At 50.0% G+C, this 22,026-nt stretch overlaps 2 protein-coding genes across 2 annotated transcripts; one reads left to right on the top strand and one right to left on the bottom strand.

The window, feature by feature from the left end:
• The first annotated feature begins 710 nt into the window (after positions 1-710).
• Ucn (urocortin) lies at positions 711-1,765 on the top strand. Its single transcript, XM_032908582.1, has 2 exons — positions 711-959; positions 1,221-1,765. The coding sequence occupies exon 2, from the start codon at positions 1,234-1,236 to the stop codon at positions 1,600-1,602; it is 369 nt and encodes a 122-aa protein (XP_032764473.1). The 5' UTR covers positions 711-959; positions 1,221-1,233; the 3' UTR covers positions 1,603-1,765.
• A 372-nt stretch (positions 1,766-2,137) lies between these two features.
• On the bottom strand, positions 2,138-20,740 carry Trim54 (tripartite motif containing 54). The gene is made up of 9 exons (XM_032908581.1): positions 20,345-20,740; positions 8,583-8,755; positions 7,682-7,853; positions 5,995-6,090; positions 3,347-3,580; positions 2,999-3,021; positions 2,759-2,883; positions 2,557-2,649; positions 2,138-2,280 (listed from the first exon to the last, which is right to left on the bottom strand). The coding sequence occupies exons 1-9, from the start codon at positions 20,510-20,512 to the stop codon at positions 2,270-2,272; spliced, it is 1,095 nt and encodes a 364-aa protein (XP_032764472.1). The 5' UTR covers positions 20,513-20,740; the 3' UTR covers positions 2,138-2,269.
• Positions 20,741-22,026: the final 1,286 nt, after the last annotated feature.

Genomic DNA, 22,026 nt, shown 5'->3' on the forward strand with positions numbered 1-22,026 from the left:
GATTTCTTTGTGTGTGTGTGTGTGGGGGGGTGTTCAAAACTGGGTTTCTTTGTGTAGTCTTGACTGTCTTGGAATTAGCTCGGTCGGTAGACCAGTCTGGCCGCAAACTCACAGTTCTGCCTGCCTCTGTCTCCCTGGTGCTGGGATTAAAGGAGTGCACCAGTACCCGGACCCCTAGCCCCTCACCTAGTAATCCTAACTAGAAGATAAAGGTATGGAGTACTATTTCTGTGGGTCCTAGGAAGTTTACTTTGGCAAACTCAGGAGGTGCGTTAAGTTCTGAAAGTCGAACGCCCTTTTATGCCATTCTGACACCTGTAGATTTTAGTTTCTACTGCTGTACCACAATGGTCAGTAGAATGGGAGGGACCTATTTGGGTGGGAGGGGCTTTGGGTGGGACTGTGTTGTCTGAGCCCCTTCCAGCAGAGCATTCCTGATCTCAATCTGGGGACCCAGTAGCCGGCCTAGGGAACTGTGTCTTGGCAGCCCAGGGTTCTCCCCAGAACTTCTGCCCAGATTCTTGGCCGTGAAGAAATTCAGAACCACGGACAGCTCCACAACCCTACCAATCCGTACTTGAGCAGAGAAACCAACCCCTGACTACCCTGTTGTGGAGAGGCTGGTGGAGGGAAGGACTCTGCATCCGGAAAGATCTATCTTTAAGGCTCCGTCAGCCTCTCCCTCTACAGCCAGGGTGCTTCCAAAGATAGCTCCAGGGACACAAAGTCAGGATACGTGCCCCTCTGGGGGCTCGAAGCTACTGGACTCGAAGCTGCCAGTGTCACTGTTTCTACAATCAGTTCAGTTCTTCGCTGACGTCAGTCGGAGCTGTCCCGGTGCTATATAAGGCTGGCGGCGGTCCCGGGACCGACCCCGTGCTCCCCAAGGCGTCTTCAGCCCGTCCCCGGGGACAGAGACTGGAGCTCCATCTTGCACTGGATAGACACTCCGATAACCTGTGAGTGGCTTGGAGCAAACGATCCAGACTCCCTTACCACCAAGACTCTGCACTAAGCCCACCCACTTTGACCTGCCGGGAGGGAAAGGAGGGCGGGGTGGAACTGGAGTGGCACAGCGCCTTGGGCTGGTGGGCAGGCTGTGGACACCAGGCAACAGTTGGAGGGTCCTGGCGGGGACATTGGGCGTGTGCGCGAAGGGGCTCGTGTCACCTGTGACTGCTCCAAGTGCACCTCACCCTATGCTGCCCCTGTGTGTCCAGGGCAGGCGGCACCATGAGGCAGAGGGGACGCGCTACGCTCCTGGTAGCGTTGCTGCTCCTGGCACAGCTGCGCCCGGAGAGCAGCCAGTGGAGCCCAGCGGCTGCGGCGGCGACTGTGGTCCAGGATCCGAATCTGCGATGGAACCCCGGAGTGCGGAATCAGGGCGGAGGTGTCCGCGCACTCCTCTTGCTGTTAGCGGAGCGCTTCCCGCGCCGCGCGGGATCTGAGCCTGCAGGCGAGCGGCAACGACGAGACGACCCTCCGTTGTCCATCGACCTCACCTTCCACCTGCTGCGGACCCTGCTGGAGCTAGCTCGGACACAGAGCCAGCGCGAGCGCGCAGAGCAGAACCGCATCATATTCGATTCGGTGGGCAAGTGATCGGCCCCGTATGGGGTCCAGAAAGCCTTGACCCTTTCCCCCACCTACCCCGGGGCTGGAGCGCGCACAACCGGAGCTGGCTCAGTCCCGCGGTGCAGCGCCGCCCAGAGTTACCCTGAACACTCTGACTGGATATTTTTTAATAAAACTGCCCAAGAGCTTAGCCTCTATCTTCTGTTACAGGGGTGAGAGGGCACCGGCAACTACAGTAGGGTAAGAACTTTTGGGAGAGTGGGGCTCTCCAGGCCGGTAGGAGAGACAAGCATGCGTAGTGGGATGGGAGAGGTAGCCTATCAGTAAAGTTCCTGTGGCCCTTCCCCCAACCCGCCAAATCCCGGAACTCGGTGGTCTGAGACCCCAACCCAGACACCTTTCAGGGTCTCGGGCTCAGGAGGCCACCTCTGATGTAAAGGAGGTGCCACTCCGGACTATTTCACCTCCACCCCTTCAGATGGTCTGGGGTTGAGAAAGGGCAGAGTGATGGCGAGGTTGCTTCTATAGTTGAGCCTAGGAGTGGGCAGTGAAAGGAGCTGAGGACGTGGGACACACGAGTTCTTTATTGAGAACCATCCCTGGGGGTGGAGGCCGAGATGGGTAGCGCGATGGTCTCTGCGCAGATCCTCAGCATCCCTTGGCTCCCGGGCGTGCGCTCTGGATCAGAGTCGGATCAGTGCAAACCTGAGGCGGGGGAGGGGGGAATGCTCGGTGGGTGGATGCTCCAAACGAACAAGGCCCTCCCGACAGCCAACGCTCCCAGGCAGCGGGATTTCTACTACTCGGGACCCTACAGGCTCCCCAAAGCCGTGGGAAAAGGAGCGCTTTTCAGAGCGCTACGGGGTGCGCTTTGAGGCTCCTGTACAGTGGCACGTCCTGGTATCGCCGGGAAGACAGTCACCCAAGGGGCCACGAGCCTGCTAACTACTCGTCACCCCTAAACCTTCGTCCAACTCTCACCTTCTGGCCCGTCCAGCCGCTCCTCTTCCAGCCCTGTGTTGCCCTCTTCCCCGTCCAAAGTCACCTCGTCATCCTCTTCATCCCCAGAGGCGCCTAGGTGGAAGGGCAGGCCTGGTGATGTGGAGCCCCTGCTCTCCTGGTCATAGCGCCCACCTCATACCCCTTCAGCACGTCTAAACAGTCCCTCCCTCGGCTCCCTCACCCGGCTGGAAGTCGATGGTCCGCAACATTTCGGCCACGTGCTCCACGGTCACAGAGAATTGCTCCATGCTCTCATAGCCTGGCTCCGGCCGTCCAGCCAACTCCACCTTCGACATTGCCCCGACCCTATGATGGCCACAAGGGCTCAGCAGGGGGACTCCTCCTCTCCCTCAAGCCCCTCCCAGGTCAGAAGGAAAGAATCCGCAGGGTCCCTTCCTTTCCCACCGAGCAGTCCACTCACTTGTTGATCAGCTCCTTGGCCTGCTGCAGGGGAGAAAAAGAGGACGAAGGTGAGCACTGGGCCAGCCCTGGCAAAGCCCTATTCTCACGAATTCTTGCGGGGTAGGAGGGGATTTATATCCCGATTCATTAAGAAGGGAGAGAGAGAGAGAGAGAGAGAGAGAGAGAGAGAGAGAGAGAGAGAGAGAGAGACTCGGAAAAGTGACTTTTCCCAGGTGGTGGAAATTCTGGAGGCAAGATTTGACACACACACACACACACACACACACACACACACACACACACACACACCTCCCCAAACCCTGAGTCCCGACACCCTGAAGGCCCTCCGCCCTCCCTCTCCGCCCACCTGGAGGTAGAGAGCCATCTGCGGCTCCTCCATGGACTGGATGGCGGACTCCACCAGCTTAGAGGAGGCCTCCAAGTGGTCTCCGTACTGGCGGATGAGGCTACGCACGCGCTGCAACTTCTCCTCTTGCACCCGAGCCAGCGCTTGAAGCAGCTCGCCCTTGCGCTCCTCCAAAACCGCGCACAGGGTCTCGAACTTCTGGTTTAACAGTTGTTTCTGTCTGCGGCTGTTGTCCTGAAAGACCACAGCAAATCTGAATGAAGAAGGGCTCGCCTGAGCACCCCCAGAGCTGCGAGAGCAGGGCATTTTAGTCCTCTCCCCACTTAAGAAAGCCAAGAAGGAAGGCGATCTGGCTAGGGTCACACCCTGAGTTAGGGACACAGAACCCAGCTCAGATGTTTTCAGTTAACAGGGATGACAAAGGTGTCAAAGAATTTCAAGGCTGCTTCACTGGGAGCCAAGTACCACGCTTTGGCTCTGTCTTGAACGAATTTTCACTTCCTTGTTAAGAAAATCAAATGAGTGGCTATTGTGTGACTACAAGCATCACCTTTCAAAGTTAATTGGGTTGATCCGGGAGCTTTTGGCCCATGCCTTTAATCCCAGAACTCAGAGGCAGACAGATCTCTAGGAGTCTGGTCTACGGAGGGAGTTCCAAGGCAGCCAGGGCTACATGGAGAAACCCTGTCTCAAAAGCCAAAATTAAAATACAAGTAATTTTTTGTCCGTTATGAAATTAAGCTTCATTTCAAAATACAGACATTGGTTAGAGAGGTACAGAGAGGGCTTTGCTGTTAGTGTGTCCTCCTCTTGCAGAGGACCTAAGCTTTGTTCCAAAAATTCATGTTAAATGACAACTTCCTGTAACTGCAAAGGATCCACAAGCTCCTCTGACCTCCGTGCATGCTAACATTCGTGTGCACATGACCATACACAGACACATGGGAACACACATAATCGAAAGTAAAACAATAAATCTAAATTTCTAGGATTAATTTACTGAAAATATTGCCACAATATTCAAATATATTTGGTTAACTATGTATAATAAGGTATGTAATTGTTTCTTATCACATAATTTTAATTAAATGTATTCATTGATAAATGAATATATATATATATATATACTGATATAATCTCACGTCCCAGCCTCTTTTCTCTCCCTCCATCCTCTATAAACCCCTCCTCCCCATGCCTCTCACATTTATGTCCTTTTATTTTGCTTATTTATTTATTGCCACAATTTTATTTGTATTCTTTTCAATTGGGTATATGATGTGCTTGGTGTATTTGCCCATGGCGATCAGAGATCAGAGGGACTGAATTCCCAGAGCTGGGAGTTACAGGCAGATTTGACCTTGCAGTACAGGTGCTGGGAACTGAACTCTGGTCATCTGCTGTAGCAATACCTTATCTCAATTACTGGGCAGTCTCTCCCGTCCCATTTATTTTCGAGACAAGGTCAAGTGGGCCTTGAATGAGACATCCCCCTGCCTCAGCCTCCAGAGTGCTGCCATTATAGTTTGGGGCTCTCACACCCTGCTCAATTATTTACTTATTCAGTTTTTTTTTAATTTTATTTTTTTATTAGATACATTTCTTTATTTACATTTCAAATGTTATTCCCTTTCCCAGTTTCCTGCCCATAAGACCCCATCCCTTCCCCCTCCCCCATATGGATGTTCCCCCTAATCCACCCCCCGTCTCCCCCCCACATTCCCCTGCACTGGGGGTCCAACCTTGGCAGGACCAAGGGCTTCCCCTTCCACTGGTGCCCCAACAAGGCTATTCTCTGCTACATATGCAGTTGGAGCCCTGGGTCAGTCCATGTGTGGTTTAGTCCTTGGGTGCTCTGGTTGGTTGGCACTGTTGTTTTTATGGGATTGCAAACCCTTTCAGCTCTTTCAATCCTTCCTCTAATTCCCCACAAGGGGTCCTGTTCTCAGTTCGGTGGTTTGCTGCTGGCATTGACCTCTGTATTGGACATGCTCTGGATGTGTCTCTCAGGAAAGATCTATATCCGGTCCCTTTCAGCATGCACTTTTTGTTGGTTTGTTTTTTTTTTTTTTCTTTTTTTCTTTTTTTTTTTTTTTTTTTTTTTTTTTTTTGGAGCTGGGGACCGAACCCAGGGCCTTGTTCTTGCTAGGCAAGCGCTCTACCCCTGAGCTAAATCCCCAACCCCAGCATGCACTTTTTAGCTTCATCAATCTTATCTAGTTTTGGCGGCATATATATATACATATACACACACACACACACACACACACACACACACACACACACACGTGGGGTAGGCTCTGAATGGCCATTCCTTCAGTCTCCTATTTAGTTTATTTAGAAATAGGATTTCCATATTTCTCTTAGGCTGGCCTGGAACTTGCTATCATCCTACCTCCATCCCTCTGGTCATCACCGTGTAATATAGCAAAAAAAACACAAACAAAATGAAAGCCTGGGAAAGGGAAATAATGTGACCAACGTTACAGAGCTGCTGGGTGCCAGGAGCAAGCTGGTTAAAAACAACCCACCGTGAGCTAGAGTCTGGAAACTTTTTGACCAGCCTGACCAGAAGTCAAAGAACTCTTCTCTGTGTATCTCGGAGACTCCCGGACCACCTTGTCCCCTCTGTCCTGCCAGCCCGAGCTTACCTCAATGGTCTGGCACACCTCCTCCATCTGCGTGATCACCGCCTGCACGCGGTCGTTGCCTGCCACCAGCATCGCGATGCCGTCACTCAGCTCACTCTGTCACACACACATGGGCCAGCGTTAGAGCTGGAAGTCCCAGCCCCAACCCCTCTCGTCCCACCTGGATCATTTGGGGACATCTGCAATGATCTAGAGGGCTGGGGAGGTGACACTATCTAGACACCCACCATGTACCATACTCTGGGCTAGATGCTTCATGAGCAGGGTCACAGCTTCCATTAATTCTGGAGGTCTTGGGGCTACCCACTCAGACACCACTGCTCCCTTCTATTCATGTCCTTCTGGGAGTCCAATAGGACTGTGTCCGCCTTCCCATTCTCCACCTGCCACTTCCCGGTGCTACTGCATTCTATTTTTTGTTTGTCCTTTTCACTTGTTTGCCTGTTTGTACTCTTCCTCCATTCAGTGATTCTTCTGAGAAATCCATCACTTGGTCCGTCTACTGATTTTCCCACAGTTATTAGCTTCCACTCAGTTCTTTCTCAGATCTATTTTCCCTGTGTTTTGGTTTGGGTTTTTCTTTGATTGGGCCTTTCTGTATTATCTACCCTGGCTTTGGATCTGATATCCTCTTTCCTTGGCCTCCCTAGTCACTGAGATTACAGTGTACATCACCACAAAGGGCCGCTGCTGTTACATGGTCATATTATACGTCTGTTTCAGGTCTGGGAATCTATCTAGGGCTTTGTGCTAAGGCAAGTGTCCTATATCTCCAATTCCACCTTTCGCTATTATTATCGTTGTTCTATTTCATCTTTATTTTTCTTTAAAACAGGGTCTTTCCTTATACAGCCCAGGCTGACTTGGAACTCTTTATGTAGCCCAGGCTGGCCACACAGTGCTTGACCACACCTGACATTATTCTATCTTCTAAAAACACCGTGTACATAGCAAGTTTCCATTCTCAATATCAGCTTCTGAATTCCCCGAGGGTTCACAGTGTCACTGTTTCTGCTAACTTCACTCATGTGGTCCATTTCTCTGTGTGTCTTCCATTGAGAGAGATTGTGGCATTGATCCTAATCTAAGGGCCTGCACTGAAGGTATTTTCCTCCAGCTTGACACTTGCATTTATTTGTCAAAAGCCAGGTGACACAGCTGACTGCCTTGATATCTTGGAACTTCAACCCCAGCTGATGTTTGGGGACTCAAACACACCTCTACCTGTACACGTTTTGCAGGTTTTGTAGCACAGCCTCCATCTCTAGCCAGAACTATGCCAGCACTGGTCATCTGAGGAGTGGTATCTCTCCTGTCTACAGGGCCTCTCTCCTAGGATGCCCTTCTCTTCTCAGAGGCCAGAGCTACTGTGATCTTAAAACCGTGCATATCTAGAAGCTAGCTGTGTGGTTTCACACTCTTGAGGGCATCTGGTCCTTTGGTGGATACGGTCCTGAAGTGGCTCCCGTCAGGTATTAATTAGCTGATGCTGTGACGACAACAACTATGTCTTCACCTCCCCTGTCCAGAGAAGGCAGGCAGGGCCAGCGAGGTCAGGCAACTGCCTCAGGGTCATGTGCAGAGTCAGGACCAGAGCTGGGGATTTGCCCTGCTCAGCTACCCCTTACCTAAGTACAGTGAGAACCGCCCTGTCCAACCCTCTTCCCATCCCTCCCTGAGTACATACCTTCTGGCGTTTGTAAATGGTGGGCAGAGGGGCCACCTCACAGTCCTTGTGGGCGCCAAAGACCTTGCAGAGAGAGCAGGTGGGCACCTCACAGCTCAGACAGTAGATGTTAATCTTCTCGTCTTCGTGTTCCTCACACATAAGGTGCTGTTCAGCCTTGGAGTGCAGTGGCCTGAGGGTCAGGGGCAAGACAGAGCGGTCGTCAGGGAGTCAGGCTGTGACCAGTGGTAGGCACCTTACACAGCGCTCTCATTTTGGGGAAATAATGCTCAGAGGAGGCCTGGATTCAGGAAGAGTCCATTCCAGGGGACAGGAAGTCATGGGAGGTGATGAGGTCAAGGACATTGAGGTGGACTTTGGTCCTGGACCAAGAGGAGGGAGTAAGATTGAACACTGGCTCCCTGGAGGATCCCTAGGTTCTCCCCTTTCCCCATTGTCTCCTCCTCCCTGCGCTGGGGGGAATGTCCGCTTACACAGGCTAAAGTCATCTGAGAGAAGGGAACCTCTCGAGAAAATGTCTCCACAAGATGGGGTTACAGGCAGGCTTGTGGGGCATTTTCTTAATTAGTGGGGAGGGAGGGTCCAGCCCAGTGTGGGCGGGGCCGTCCCTGGATAGGTGGTCCTCTGTACCTTAACAAAGCAGGCTGAGCAAGCCACGAGGAGCAAGCCAGTAAGCAGCACCCCTCCACGGTCTCTGCATCAGCTCCTGCCTCCAGGTTCCTGCAGCCATTTTTGAATTCCTGTCCTGGCTTCAGTAATGACTATGATGCGGAAGTGGGAGCCGAACAAACCGGTTCCTTCCTACATTGTTCCGTGATAGCAATGAAAGCCCTAAGACAGCTCCTCTATCCCCAGGGTTCAGGCTCTTCCCTCCAGAGAGGCAGGCAGCCAGGAATCTTACCGGGAGGACTCCTGTTTGTAGATGTCAATAATATTCTCCACTAGCAGGTTCCGCTGCAGGCCGTAGACGCCATGCCGGTCCAGGACAACCTCGTGCCTACAAGATGGGCAGCGGAAACGTCCTCCTGAAGACACAGTTGTGGAGCCCCGGGATTGCCACAGAGGGTTAGAGGCCTGAGAAGACAGGTGACAGGACAACAATGTAGTGAGGCGACAGGGAAGGCAGTCGGTGGGCTGACACAGGAGCGCTTCTCTGCATCTGGTGTTCCCAGACAACAGTCTGACAAATGATTTTCTTTGCCTCTGCTCGTCCCTCAACTCAGCTGCTCGAGTGTCCCTGCATGCAGAGCCTCACATGGCGTCCAGCACGGGGCTTTGACAGGAGTGCGGACTGTAGGCAAGAGACTGGCAGCATAGCTAGTGTTCTCCAGCTTGGACCCTTGTGAGCACATGTAAGGTGGTGTGTATGTGTGTGCGTGTGCAGGTATGTTCGGCAAGATCATATAAGCTCATTGCAAACTCCACGTGAATGGAAGGTAACCTTGAACTCGTGATCCTCCTACATTGACCTCCCAAGTGCTGGGGTTATAGGTGTGCCTCCCCCAATTCCCAGATCTGCCCCACCCCCTTTCTCTGACACAGGGTCTTAGGTAGTCCAGGCTGTCCTCAAACACTCTATATACACAAAAATGGCCTCCAATGTCTAGCTACCTGTCTCTGTCTCCCAAATACTGGGATAAAACACTGGGCCACAATAGAGCTTCTCTCTAGTACTAGGAAGAGGCACACAGATCAAATGCTGAACAGGGGCCGAGGAATTGCAACCAGGACTGGGGTGTGGCTCAGTTGTAGAGTGCTGGCCTAGGTTTGAACTCCAGGGGCATAGTGGTGCACTTGGGAGGTAGAGGCAGGAGGATCAGCTCCATAGGAGGTCTGGGGTCATCCTCAGCTACAGCATTGGGAAAGTTGAGAGCCACTGGACTAGAGACTCGTGACCTCGTAGAAAACAGTGGAAACAGTAGTCACTGCTGACTTTGCATGGTTGTGAGAATTTTGTACAGGGGGGCTTCTGGGGTCTCTAAATCCATGTGTGCCAACTGGGACGTAGGATCAGAAGACTCTTGGTGACTACGGCACCATTTCACCACACACAGAGCCCAAAAGTGCTCCGAGTCTCCTCCTTTTTTCTGGTGGCCAGGCAGGAATCATGGCCCTACGGAGCCGGATAGCTTTGTTTGTGGAGAACAGAGAGCTCTGCCATAAACACAGCTCTTCTTGGGGTTTCTTGAGAGTCACGGAGCTGGAGCAGGCGGGTTTGAGATTACTGAGGGCTGGGCGGGTAACCCGTCTTTCTTACTTCCCCTAAGGATTTTATGAACACTGGCAAGTTTAGGGAATGTTTAAAGGGTGTGGTCACGGCTGTGAACGGAAGTCGGAAGTTGTGGAGAGCCATGCCCATTGTAAAGATTCTTCACCTCGGATTAACTGGCTGGGAACGGCCATGAGTGTGGGGAGTTAGAATGTTGCACTGTTGCAGGTCCACAGCCAAATTATTTGGCTTTTAGTTCTCTTAATGGCCATTCGTTGCTCACCTCTGTGTCTGCCCTGATATCCATCTCTGTGGTGACTTGGCAAATTCCTTCTGTAATGTACAGACATACCACTAGCTTCCACTACTGCCCCTCCAAATTAAAAATGTCATCTATGATACCCAAAGGCTGTTACCAGAGTCTTCAGTACTTGACTTTAACCCCCTTACTTGAGATTTCCACTAAGATACTTTATTTTTAATCAACTAATTAATTTAGAGACTGTTTCACTATGCAACTCTAGCTGTCGTGGAACTCACTATGTAGACCAGGCTAGCCTCAAACTCACAGAGCTCCATCAGCCTTTGCCTCCAAAGTGCTGGGATCAGAGGCGTGCACCACAGCTGCAGAGCTCCACTAAAGTATTTCATAAGTGCCTTCATTTACAACTTTTTGCTTCTGCTACTGTAGATACTTTATAAGGACCAGGGAGAAGAAAGGTCGCCCAATGATCTGAGTCCCATCCCCTGGACCAGTATGATGGAAGCTGCTACACGTTTGACCTCTGACTCCCACACAGAAGGTGCACACACAGGATAAAATGGAAATGCCATCGAAACACTTCTTAAACTGATGAGAGCCTTCAAGAAAATCCCACCATGTTGGAACACGTTGGGATAACTTGACCCTGTCTTCCCAAGTCTTCATCACTCATATTCGCTTCCAGAATAAACTTTCTAATTCCTTTTTAGGTGAGAGCCATAGCGTTTGTTTGTTTGTTTTTGTTTTTGTTTTTCCTGCTCGATACAATACCCTATCAATATTTAGAACCCAAATAGGTGAGGCAGTAGCAAGAGACCTTGAGGCCTGTTTGTCCTGGAGGGAGCTAAATTGCTTGACTAAAGCTGGCACTCATGAAGCATGTTCAGGAAAAGCTTGAGGGAGGAAAGGGGCCTCCCAGCAACTATGTCTTCACCTCGCCTGTCCAGAGAAGGCAGGAAGGGCCATCGAGGTCAGGCAACTGCTAAAACAGGTGTGTGTGTGTGTGTGTGTGTGTGTGTGTGTGTGTGTGTGTGTGTGAGAGAGAGAGAGAGAGAGAGAAAGAGAGAGAGAGAGAGAGAGAGAGAGAGAGAGAGAGAGAGAGCTGAGATATCGAGTTTAAATGCTTGCCTCACATGATCGAGGATCTGAGTTCAAAACCCAGAACCCATGGGAAAGCTGGGCGGGGCGGCGCATGCTTGCAATCCCAGCATCGTTCCCTAGGCAACAGCAATGCAATCTGGGTAAAAGGTACAGATCGCCAGCATATCTGACTTCTTCTCTTTCCCCTCTTTCTTTTGACTTTTATCTTTCTTTCTCTGAGATTAAAGTTGTCACAGCAACTTTTTTCTTTTCTTTTTAGACAGGGTAACCCAAACTGGCCTTAAACTCCAGCTCGAATTTCCGATTTTCTTGCCTCCACCTCCCAAGTTCTTGGGTTACAGGTGTGCAGCACCACACACAACCGCTTCTATATAATTTGCAATTTTCTTACAGGGACTCTGGAATTTGAAAAGATCAAACACAGAACTAACTCAAACCATTCGTTTGTTCAAAAATTTCAATGCTCAGACTACTCGGGAACAGCAGGGGGCGCTAGAGTGCCATAAAAAGAACCAACCAAGTTAGGTTTGGGAGAACCTTAGAGAACTACTGTCAGTTTGCAGGGTCCGATATTGAAAGTGCCACTTGGGATGGGTTTGAAGTCAGGATAGACAGATTGCCAAGAAAGAGGTGCTGAAAAACGCTTGAGGAGATGGAGAGGCTACGGGAGCTTGTATGAAAATTGGGAAATCGCCCATTGGTGGTGGTGATGGTGCATGCCTTTAATCCCAGCTCTGGAACGCAGAGTGAATCTCTGTGAGCTCGAAGACAGCCTGGTCAACGGGCAAGGCTACACGGTGAGACTCTATCTCCAGAGAAGAAATGAAACCACAAATTGTTTCTTGGCCTTTGTCTAAGGTCAAGTGTAGAAAGGGTCGTGGGCTTCACAGACTGAAAGTTGGGTGGTCCACAGGACAAGAAAAGGAATAACTCTCTGCCCGGTGTGTAGGTCCCTAAATTTTCTCATCACGAGTAGAAATTTTAGATTCGGGGGTATTGATGGAAACCTTAAGGAGTCTTCAAAAAGATGGCAGATTCTATTCTGGGAAAAGATCTCTGCACCTAATTAATATTCAGTTATCAAAATCTGCTCTTCCATTTCTGTTTATCTTGCTACCTTGAGAAATAGCTGACTGTCATATGCCACAACTGTCATCGTTGGCTCAGAGTCAGCCCCGTAAAGTACATTTTATGCCACCATGATATGTAGTGGAAATCCCACCGCCCTAAGAAACAGGACAGGACACAGGGATGAATGTCCCTACCCTGTCCCTTCGTGTGACTGTGACCTGTATTCAGTGCTCTCTCTCCTGCCACAGGCATAGCAGCACTCAGTGGAATCACGTCTGTGAAGGCACCCAGTGAAATAAGAAGCACAACGTGAACATGAAGGAAATGTCCACAATCTTAAATCTATGGGAAAATAAATGACCACATAGAGCCATGGGGTATGAAATAGCCGCTCCCCGCTCACCGTGAAAGTTAAGAGGAAATGAATGGATTGAGAGGTGAGGCTCTGTAGCCTGGTACTTGGTGTGCTCCATCCTCAGGACCACGGAAAACAAGAAGAATGAAGAAAACTGTCTGAGGATGTCCCTCAGTTGGCAGTGTTTGCCTGATGTGCACAAGGCCCTGGGTTTGGTCTCCAGCATCATGTGATCTGGGTGGGGTGGGAGGCACTGCCTCTACCAGCACTTGGGAGGTAAAGGCAAAAGGATGAGAAGTTCAAGGTCAGACTCCAATATGGATTGGGTTCAAGGTTCTCCTGAAACACAGGAGACCCTGGGCCAACCAACGAAGAATGGGGTGAAGGAACCGAATTCTAGGCTTCGGTTAAGGATTTGGTGCAGCCATCATGGTCTGAACCTTTCTCTCAAGGCCTGCACGATGCCTTCTGGTCCCTCTGTGGTCTGTCTAGAGAAGCTCTATCAATCGAGTCACTCTGGCAAAGGTGCACACATAGTGTTTCCCTCTTCCCTGGTTACCCAGAGAACGCTAATATGGGACACAAGCTCAGTCACCTGTGTTGGAGGCTACCACTCCCGACCTGATGGCTCTGTGGCTTTTGCGAGCCTAGGTCACACTGGAAAAAGCACAGGGACGGAATAGGCAGAAGACATCTGGTGAAAGGTGGCCCAGCCATAGGAAATCCAGTTCTTACTTAAAGCTAAACTGTTGTCTTCGAGAGGAGGGAAAGGCATAGACCTGGAGCTGGGAAACAAGGGTCCACTCCTTCCCTGAGGCAGGGAAGACCGCTGAGGACCCTGGTAGCAGATGAGAAGGGCTTTAAATGTGATCACCCATACAAGCCATAGGTGGAAGACGTCTGCTGTCAGCCTCTGTCCTCCACACGTGCACGCATGGGAGGAGAGGAGGAGGGGAAACTGCGGTTGGGAGGTAAAACAAGCAAACAAATAAAACTTTAAAAAGCTATAAATGAAGCAGAGCAGACGTTTCCCAGACTCCTCTCTCCTCTCTCTCTCTCCCTCCCTCTCTCTCTCTCTCTCTCTCTCTCTCTCTCTCTCTCTCTCTCACACACACACACACACTGTCTTTATTTTTTTTAAATTTTTTTTTTTTTGGTTCTTTTTTTCGAAGCTGGGGATCGAACCCAGGGCCTTGCGCTTCCTAGGCAAGCGCCGACCACTGAGCTAAACCCAACCCCACACACTGTCTTTAATAACTCAGGCTGGCCTCGAACTCACTATGTAGAGGTAAGGATGACTTGTGACATTTCTGACCCTCCTGCCTGTACTTATCAAGTGCTGGGATCACAGCGTTTACAATTACGAACCACCACACCACTCTGCCTCATTTCTGCAATGCTGGGGGTCAAAATCAGGGTTTATGCACACTAGGCAAGCTCTACACTCACAGAACAAAGCCACAGTCCAGAAGGCTTCTCTTTGCAGCTTCCTATGTGTGTAAAGTTCTCCCTGGCTTGCCTTCCTCCTTCCTGTTCCTTCTGGTCTCTTGCTAAATGACAACAGGTTGCTTCTCAGAAACAAGTTGCCCACAGCAAAGCGGAGGCAGATACAAAAATACACTGAAGGCTGGCTTTAAAGTAGCTTGGACGTGAATAGAGTTTACAAATAGAGAAACACAGGGGGAGATGTTTGTGTCCAATTCCCACACCAACAGCTTTGCTCTCGTCAAAATTTTTGGTAGCTGAGTGGGTGCAGGTGTGGAGAGGGAGGGGGAGAAATTAGAGGGGTTGATGCCATATTTTGAAGTTTTCTGTTTCAGATTAGGGGGAAGGAGAGTTACAGCTCTAAATAGAATAATAACAGCAGCCGAGTAGAATAGTAGGGAGAAGAGGGATTGAAGGTAATCTGGCTTATGAAAATACTGGGGAAACTGAGGCAAGAGACGTGTTACAAGTTCAAGACCAGCCTCATTTACATAGTGAGTACCAGATTAGCTTATGCTATGGTGAGATTCTATCTCAAGCAACAATGATAAAAGTATTAGGCAAAAATGAAGATAATTATGTTAGGTGAGCTGGGGTGATTAGATCATAGACATGTCCCTCAAATCCTTAATCTTGATCAACAATTGCCCCTGGAAAAAAAGAACAAAACAAAACAGTGTCTTGTGTAGCCTGGGCTCTCGCCCAAATCACTGCATTTCCGAGGATGATCTTGAACTTCTGGTTCCTGCTTCCACCTCTTGTGTTGGGATTATAGATGTGTAGCAGCACGTGTGGTCTATGTGGGGTTGGGGTTCAAACCCAGAGCTCTGTGTATGCTAGGTAAGCACTTTACCAACTGAGCTACACCCACAGCTGAACACAGCAATCATAGCTCCCCCAGCAAACAGTGGGTGTCCACTAACATTAAACATTTTAGCAGGTGGATTGAGTAGACGGTGGCCCGGTCATAACACTGTGCTGCTACCTCAAACAGGAAGCACGGCTGGGTGTGGTGGCTCACATCTGTATTCGGGCACTTGGGAGGCTAAGGCAGAAGGTTAGCCTGGGCTACAGAATAAGATCTTGTCTCAAAAAGCTAAAATAGAGCCAGCAGAGCTAAAGGGAAGAGACATTCGCCCCACAGCCCTAGTGACTTGAGTTTGATTCCCAGAAACCAGGCAAAGGTGGGAGAGAGCTGACACTATAAAGTGTATTCTGACTTCTATGCATGTGCCCCACCAAAAATAATATGTACTTAAAGATAAAATAACCATATCATAAACCAAAACAAAAGACATACTGTGTCTTCAACATATAGATATGGGACAATTTTTAAAAAATAAGGTTGGGCTTTCTTCTTTAATCCCAGCATTTGAGAGGCAGAGGCAGGCAGATCTCTGAGTTCAAGGACAGCCTGGTCTACAGAGCAAGTTCCTGAACAGCCAGGGTACACAGAGAAATCCTGCCTCAAAACACATATAAGGAAGAAGGAGGAGGAGAAGAGGGGGAGAGAGAGGAAGAAGAGAGAGGGGAGAGAGAGGAGAAGAGGGAGAGAGAGAGGGGAGGAAGAGGGGAGAGGGAGAGGAGGGAAGGAAGGGGGAAGGGGGAGGGGGAGGAAAAGAGGAGGAGAAGGAGGGAGGGGAGGGGGAGGAGGGGGAGGAGGAGGACGACGATGACGATGAGGAACTAATTAAAAAAGATGGGCTTAGTTGATGTGTATCTACATGAGCAAGCATTAGCTAAGCACGGAGCTTTCTAGAAAGTCTCAGAAGTATGAGAATGATAATGCCTGTTTGTATTTGGTGAAGGGAATTAAAGATCTGAAGTTAGCAGTGGATTCATTTTCCATGCTACAAACTTCCAAGGTGTTTGAAAAAAAATGTACACATAAAAATTTAAATGTGGTATACTGGCATCGTGTTCATAACTGTTAACTTTCTAGGCAATGTTCTGAAGGCTTTTTTTTTTTTTCCTTAGTGGTTTGAAGTTGGAGGAACTAAAAGTCCTATTCTTGTCACCGTACTTAGAAAACAGACAATCTGATTATGCCTAGACTTGTCAAAATGTGGAGGCAACGTGTGAAAAATGAAATATGCTCATCTCTCAGACTGAGCTGGGATGAATAGACAGGGGGTGCAGCTGGGTAACTGGGTCAGCCTCCCCCAGGCCCTCCCAAATAAAGCACCAGGGACTGGGCTGTCCACTAGCTCCCTGAGGAATGCTGGGTGCTCTGCTCCAGATTACAGAACCATCATAGAGCCTTGAGGGCCTACAGGGTTTCATGTAGCCCAGGCTGGCCTCAAATTCACCATACCTCCACCTCCCGAGTCTGGGTTTATAGGCGTGAGCCAGCACACTCGGTTTGCTTGGTGCAGGGCTCTGTGTGAACCAGGCAAGTCCTCTGCTAACTTCTGGCTCCTCGTCCTCAATATGGGACTCAAAACTCACTGGTTCAAGTGATCTTTCTCACCTTAGCCTCGTGAGCGGCACCAACAAGCGTGTGCTACTGCACCTGCTCCTGCACAGATTTTGTCCCCAAATCTTCGTAGATCTCTCTGGGCCCAGATACACTTTCTAGAGCTTCGATATTGTGCCTGGAAGAAGGAAGGCTATTCGTAGTCTGTGCTACAAACTTTATTATTCTCAAGTCAACATTCTCGAGTTTGTTTGTTAGACAGGGTCTCGCTACAGAGTCTTGACTGGCCTGGAACTTGGAATAGACCCACCTGTCTCTGACTCTTGAGTGCAGGGGTTAAAGGCATGTGCCGCCATGCCCAGCTCCTGGGCTACATTTTACAGAATACTTTTCTTAGTTTTCTAAACTTCTCTTTGGCTTCACATATTTTGGCTTCTAATAGCGAGATACCTCAGGGCCAGGGAGACAGCTCAGTGGGTAAAGGTGCCTGTAGCCAAGCCTGACGACCTGAGTTCAATCCCCGCCTTCCACAGAGTGGAGGGAGAAAACCTATTCCTCCCAACGTGAGCCATGGGGAGGCATAGCCACTTACACAGAACTAGCTATGCAGCACAGGCTGGCCTCGAACTCGTGACAATCCTGCTGCTCCAGCCTCCTGGATACTAGGATTACAGGAGTACACCACCACAGGTGGCAAGAAATTTGTGTTTTATTTGTTGGTTTGAGACAGGGTCAGAACAACATGCAATCTAGGCCCCAAGACAGGGAAATCCAGGCCTTTAGTCCCAAACAATAGCAAGTTTAGATGCTCAAAATGAAAGGAACCCTGAAGAGGACACAAGAGGACAATGGAAGGAGAAATTCTGGGGCGTTGGCTACTCAGTGAAGGAGCAGAAGACAGATGGGGCATACACACATGCTATGATGTCCTAACTTAGCCCAATCGTTGCCTTCAAATATGCTGTACCAAGGAACCTGGAGGCCTAATCTCAGTGAAGCTAAGATTCACTGAGGAGGTGGGAGAGGCAGCCTGGCAGTTGCTAGCACATGCTGCTCTTTCGGAGGGCTAGAGTCTGGTTCCCAATACCTACATAATAGCTCACAAACACCCAACTCCAGCCCCAGGGCACCTAAGACACTCTTCTGGCTTCCGTGGGCACCTGTAAGCACAGGCATGTGCACACACATGAATGGCAAATAAATATTTTTAAAAAATAGCCTGTATGGGGTTTGTGGTATAGGTCAGTGGTAGGATGCATGCACACAAGGCCCTGGGTTAACCACAGCACCAGAGGAAGGAAGAGGGGGGAGGGGAACCTGTGCTCGACTCATTTCCTCACACTGTGATAAGGAGGGAGAACTCTCACTCTTCTACTTTAAAGATTTATGCTGTGTGTATGTATTTTGCCTGCATGCATGGTGTCCATGGGGGTCAGAAGGGGGCATCGGAGCCCCTGGAACTGGAGTTACAGATGGTTGCGAGCCACCACGTGGATGCTGGGAACTGGACTTGGGTTGGTTGGGAGAGCAACAAATGCTTTTGACCACCGAGTCCTCTCTCCAGCCCCAGACAGTTATCTTTTCCTCTTTTGAGACGGGTCTTACTCTACAGGTATACAGGTATACTTGCTACATAGAGCAGGCTAGCCTCCAGCCTGTGGTGCTCCTTCCTCGCTGGGATCCCAGGCATGTGCCACAAGCTGGCTCCTGGCAAGAAGTGTATTCCTGGTGTTCCCATCACAGATTGCCCACCAGGAGAGCCAGCTCTGAGGAATCCAGGTTACTTCATCTGTGAGGTCCGGTGTCTGTACACGTGAGTTCTGTTCCTTCATTTTCCCTGACCTCTGATGCAGTCATAAACTACTCAGACCTCTACCAAGACACAGAGCCAGAAGGCAAGCCTAGGAACTTATAAAGGACTCTGGTTTATTTATTTAGTTAGTTGGTTAGTTAGTTAGTTGATTAGTTAGTTGGTTGGTTAGTTAGTTGGTTGGTTAGTTAGTTGGTTGGTTGGTTAGTTGGTTGGTTGGTTAGTTAGTTGATTGGTTAGTTAGTTCATTGGTTAGTTAGTTGGTTAGTTAGTTAGTTGGTTAGTTAGTTAGTTAGTTGGCTAGACAGCGTCTTATGCAGCCCAAGCCAGCCTTAACCTCCCAAGGGCTGGGTTTGCAGCTGTGCTCAGCTCTTCTGTTTTTGCATTGGAGATGTGTAGATAAAATAGTGCTGTGACTTCACCTAGTTATGCTTGGCCTCATGACCACAGACACCCAGGCATTTCTGGGAAGTACAATTTTGTTTCTACCATCTGTCTGTCTGTCTGTCTGTCTGTAAGTCGCCTGGATACCATTTATCTCCTACCAGGTCAGGAAGGATCACCGGTGTGAAACTGGAGAGAATGTTCCTGCTCTGACCCACTGTGTCTTATCAGACCCCTCAGGGACAGAGGGCTCTGCCTCAAATACGCACAGTTCTGTTGGTATGGAAGGATTTCTCACCAGTTTACCAACAATTTTTAATTTTAGTTTTCTTTTTCTTATTTACTTTTTTTTTTTTTGGTTCTTCTTTTTTTTCGGAGCTGGGGACCGAACCCAGGGCCTTGCGCTTCCTAGGTAAGCGCTCTACCGCTGAGCTAAATCCCCAGCCCTCTTATTTACTTTTTGAAATGGTCTTGTTTTGTTGCCCAAGTTGGATCAGAATTCACTATGTAAATAAGGTGACACTTGATTGCTAGCATGGCAGCGATGTCTCTAATCCTAGTACGAGAGAGGCAGAGGCAAGAGGATCTTCTGTGAGTTCAAGGTCAGCCCGGTTTGAATAGTGAGCTTCAGGACAGCCGACACGGTTGCAGAGACCCTGACTCAGAAACAAAACCAAACAATGACAATCCCCTTGTTTTAGCCTCCCAAGTGCTCGAATTACAGGCATACATACACCACCATACCAGGTTATTGTTTAAAGTGTGTGTGTGTGTGTGTGTGTGTGTCTGCCTGTCTGTCTCTCTGTCTGTGTTCATATAAGTGAAGGTCAGAGGTCAACTTTTGTGAGTCAGTTCTCTCTTTCCATCATTTATGTTTTGGGAATCAAACTCAAGTTGAGGTCTGGTAGCCACACTAGCTAACACACACACACACACACACATACACACACACACACACACACACACACACACACACACAGAGAGAGAGAGAGAGAGAGAGATCTCAATATATCCTTGATCTTTTCTCCAGAGTTTGTTTAAAAAAATTTATCTCTCTCTCTCATATATATATGTGTGTGTATGTATATGTACATACATATACATATAAAAGCCTCAAAATGAATGAAATCTGTCCAAGCTCCCACTAAGCCCATGCGAGACCATCGCTCTTCCTTTCCAGTTTCTGCTGTGCTGGGTGGACCCCACTTTCTAGTTGCTGTAGACACAGGTTATGCTTACCAGCCTCAGGGTAGCTGCTGACTCATGCTGACTCTGGGATCCCACCACCCTCAACTCTCCTGCCTCTCAGCCAGGGCAGTTTCACGGGCTCCCAGCGGTGGGCTCTCCCCTACCGTCTTCCACCTGTCCCCCACCTGTCCCCCACCATCCCCAACCTGTCCCCCACCTGTCCCCCACCATCCCCCACCTGTTCCCCACCATCCCCCACCTGTCCCCCACCATCCCCCACCTGTCCTCCACCTGTCCCCCACCTGTCCCCCACCTGTCCCCCACCGACCCCCACCGTCCCCCACCTGTCCCCCACCTGTCCCCCACCTGTCCCGGAGCCCACCTGGAAGACGTCGTTGGCACACTTGCGGCACAGGTTGTGTTGGCACGGCAAGATCACCACGGGCTTGGAGAACATCTCCAGGCAGATGGGGCAGATGAGCTGCTTCTCCAGGTTGTCCATGTTGTGTGCATCCCCCAGCAGCGGCTTGAAACCCACCGTGAAGTTCATCCCTCGGCGCTCTGGTGCCTTGCTGTGGCCCTGTTGCTGGCCTTCTCTCCCCCTGCCTGCGCGCCCTTCCGCTGTCAGTTTAGGCCGACTGTAGATTCTTGGGATCCCTGATACTGCTCCCTCTGGAAAGAGCGGTGCTTCCTGTCCCTTCCTCTAACAGCTCCTCTCTCCCTGGGCTATTTCCAGACACTCTGTCTGCTCGGAACCCTCACCAGGCACTTGTGGTTTATCTCTCCCTGCGAGATTCTCCTCCTGTCTCCCCAAACCACCCTCTTGCTCGCTCTGCGGGCAGCACTGTTTGTTCCTCCCTAGAGAGACTAATGTTACTGTGGGGGTGGGGACACAGGGGCACCGGTGTGACATTCCAGTTCCCAATTTAGCTCATGTAAGGCGAGACACAGCTGTCCCAGACTGAGTGGCCATGACTGTCAGGAATGGGTGGCCAGTGACGTGTGGGGCTCGGTTGCTGTCACTGAAAAGGCTCCTCCGAACACTGGTCTCCGTGCTCTGGCTTGGGACCTTCTTCCAAACAGAAACGCAGTGTAAACCAGCCTGTGGGAGAGGTGCCATACCTGGGCCCAGTGGGGGGCAAGACCTGTAGGCTGCGTCATTGATTCCTCTACAGGCTTAGCCAGTGACCCGGCCCTCCTCCATGACTCAGAAGTGGAACGGCAGACCAGAGAGAGAGAGAGAGAGAACATCTTGTTCCATATGTCTGCCCCGTATTTGTTCTTGCCTAGCCTTTATATAAAAAAGCAACCCTTCACTTATTTACTTTGGGGGAGTGGTGGGTGCAGCCTGGAGCACAATTGGACAAAAGAAAACTCTTTTTCTGCAGCATGTGCCAGAAATCCAACTCGGGTCATCAGAACTGGTGGCAAGTGCCTTTCCCCAGTGAGCAGTCTCATTATACCCTTCCTTCTCCCGTATTAAAGACAGGTTCTTGAGTAGGACAGGCTAGCTTTGAACCCACTCTCGCCACGGATGACCTTGAACTCCTGATCCTCCTGCCTCTACGTCGATGTGCTGGGTTGAGGGGAAAGCACCATTATCCCCATTTATGTGGTGCTGGGGGTCAACTCGGGGTCTCAGGCATGCTGGAGAAGCATTCTGCTAACTGGGCTACGTCACCAGCCCTTGGCTCGCCCTTGTGGCATCATCCTAGGAGAGCAGCTCAAAGGCAAGAGGTGGCTGCTGTACCAGGCTCAGACCTGCCTTAAGATTATGACGTGAGGGGTTGGGGATTTAGCTCAGTGGTAGAGCGCTTGCCTAGGAAGCGCAAGGTCCTGGGTTCGGTCCCCAGCTCCGAAAAAAAAAAAAAAAAAAAAGATTATGACGTGAGAGCGTATGATTCTGGACCACAACTACATTAGTCCATTGCAAGGATGCTAAATTTGCTTAAACCTGAAACAAGCATAGACTGGTGATGCTTCAGTGACCGGGAGAGCCTGCTGTTCAGTCATGACGACTGGAGTTCAAATCCCAGCACTCATACCCATCTGTAATAGCAACTC

Source organism: Rattus rattus, chromosome 7 (assembly GCF_011064425.1).
Source record: "Rattus rattus isolate New Zealand chromosome 7, Rrattus_CSIRO_v1, whole genome shotgun sequence".
Taxonomy (NCBI): Eukaryota; Metazoa; Chordata; class Mammalia; order Rodentia; family Muridae; genus Rattus; species Rattus rattus.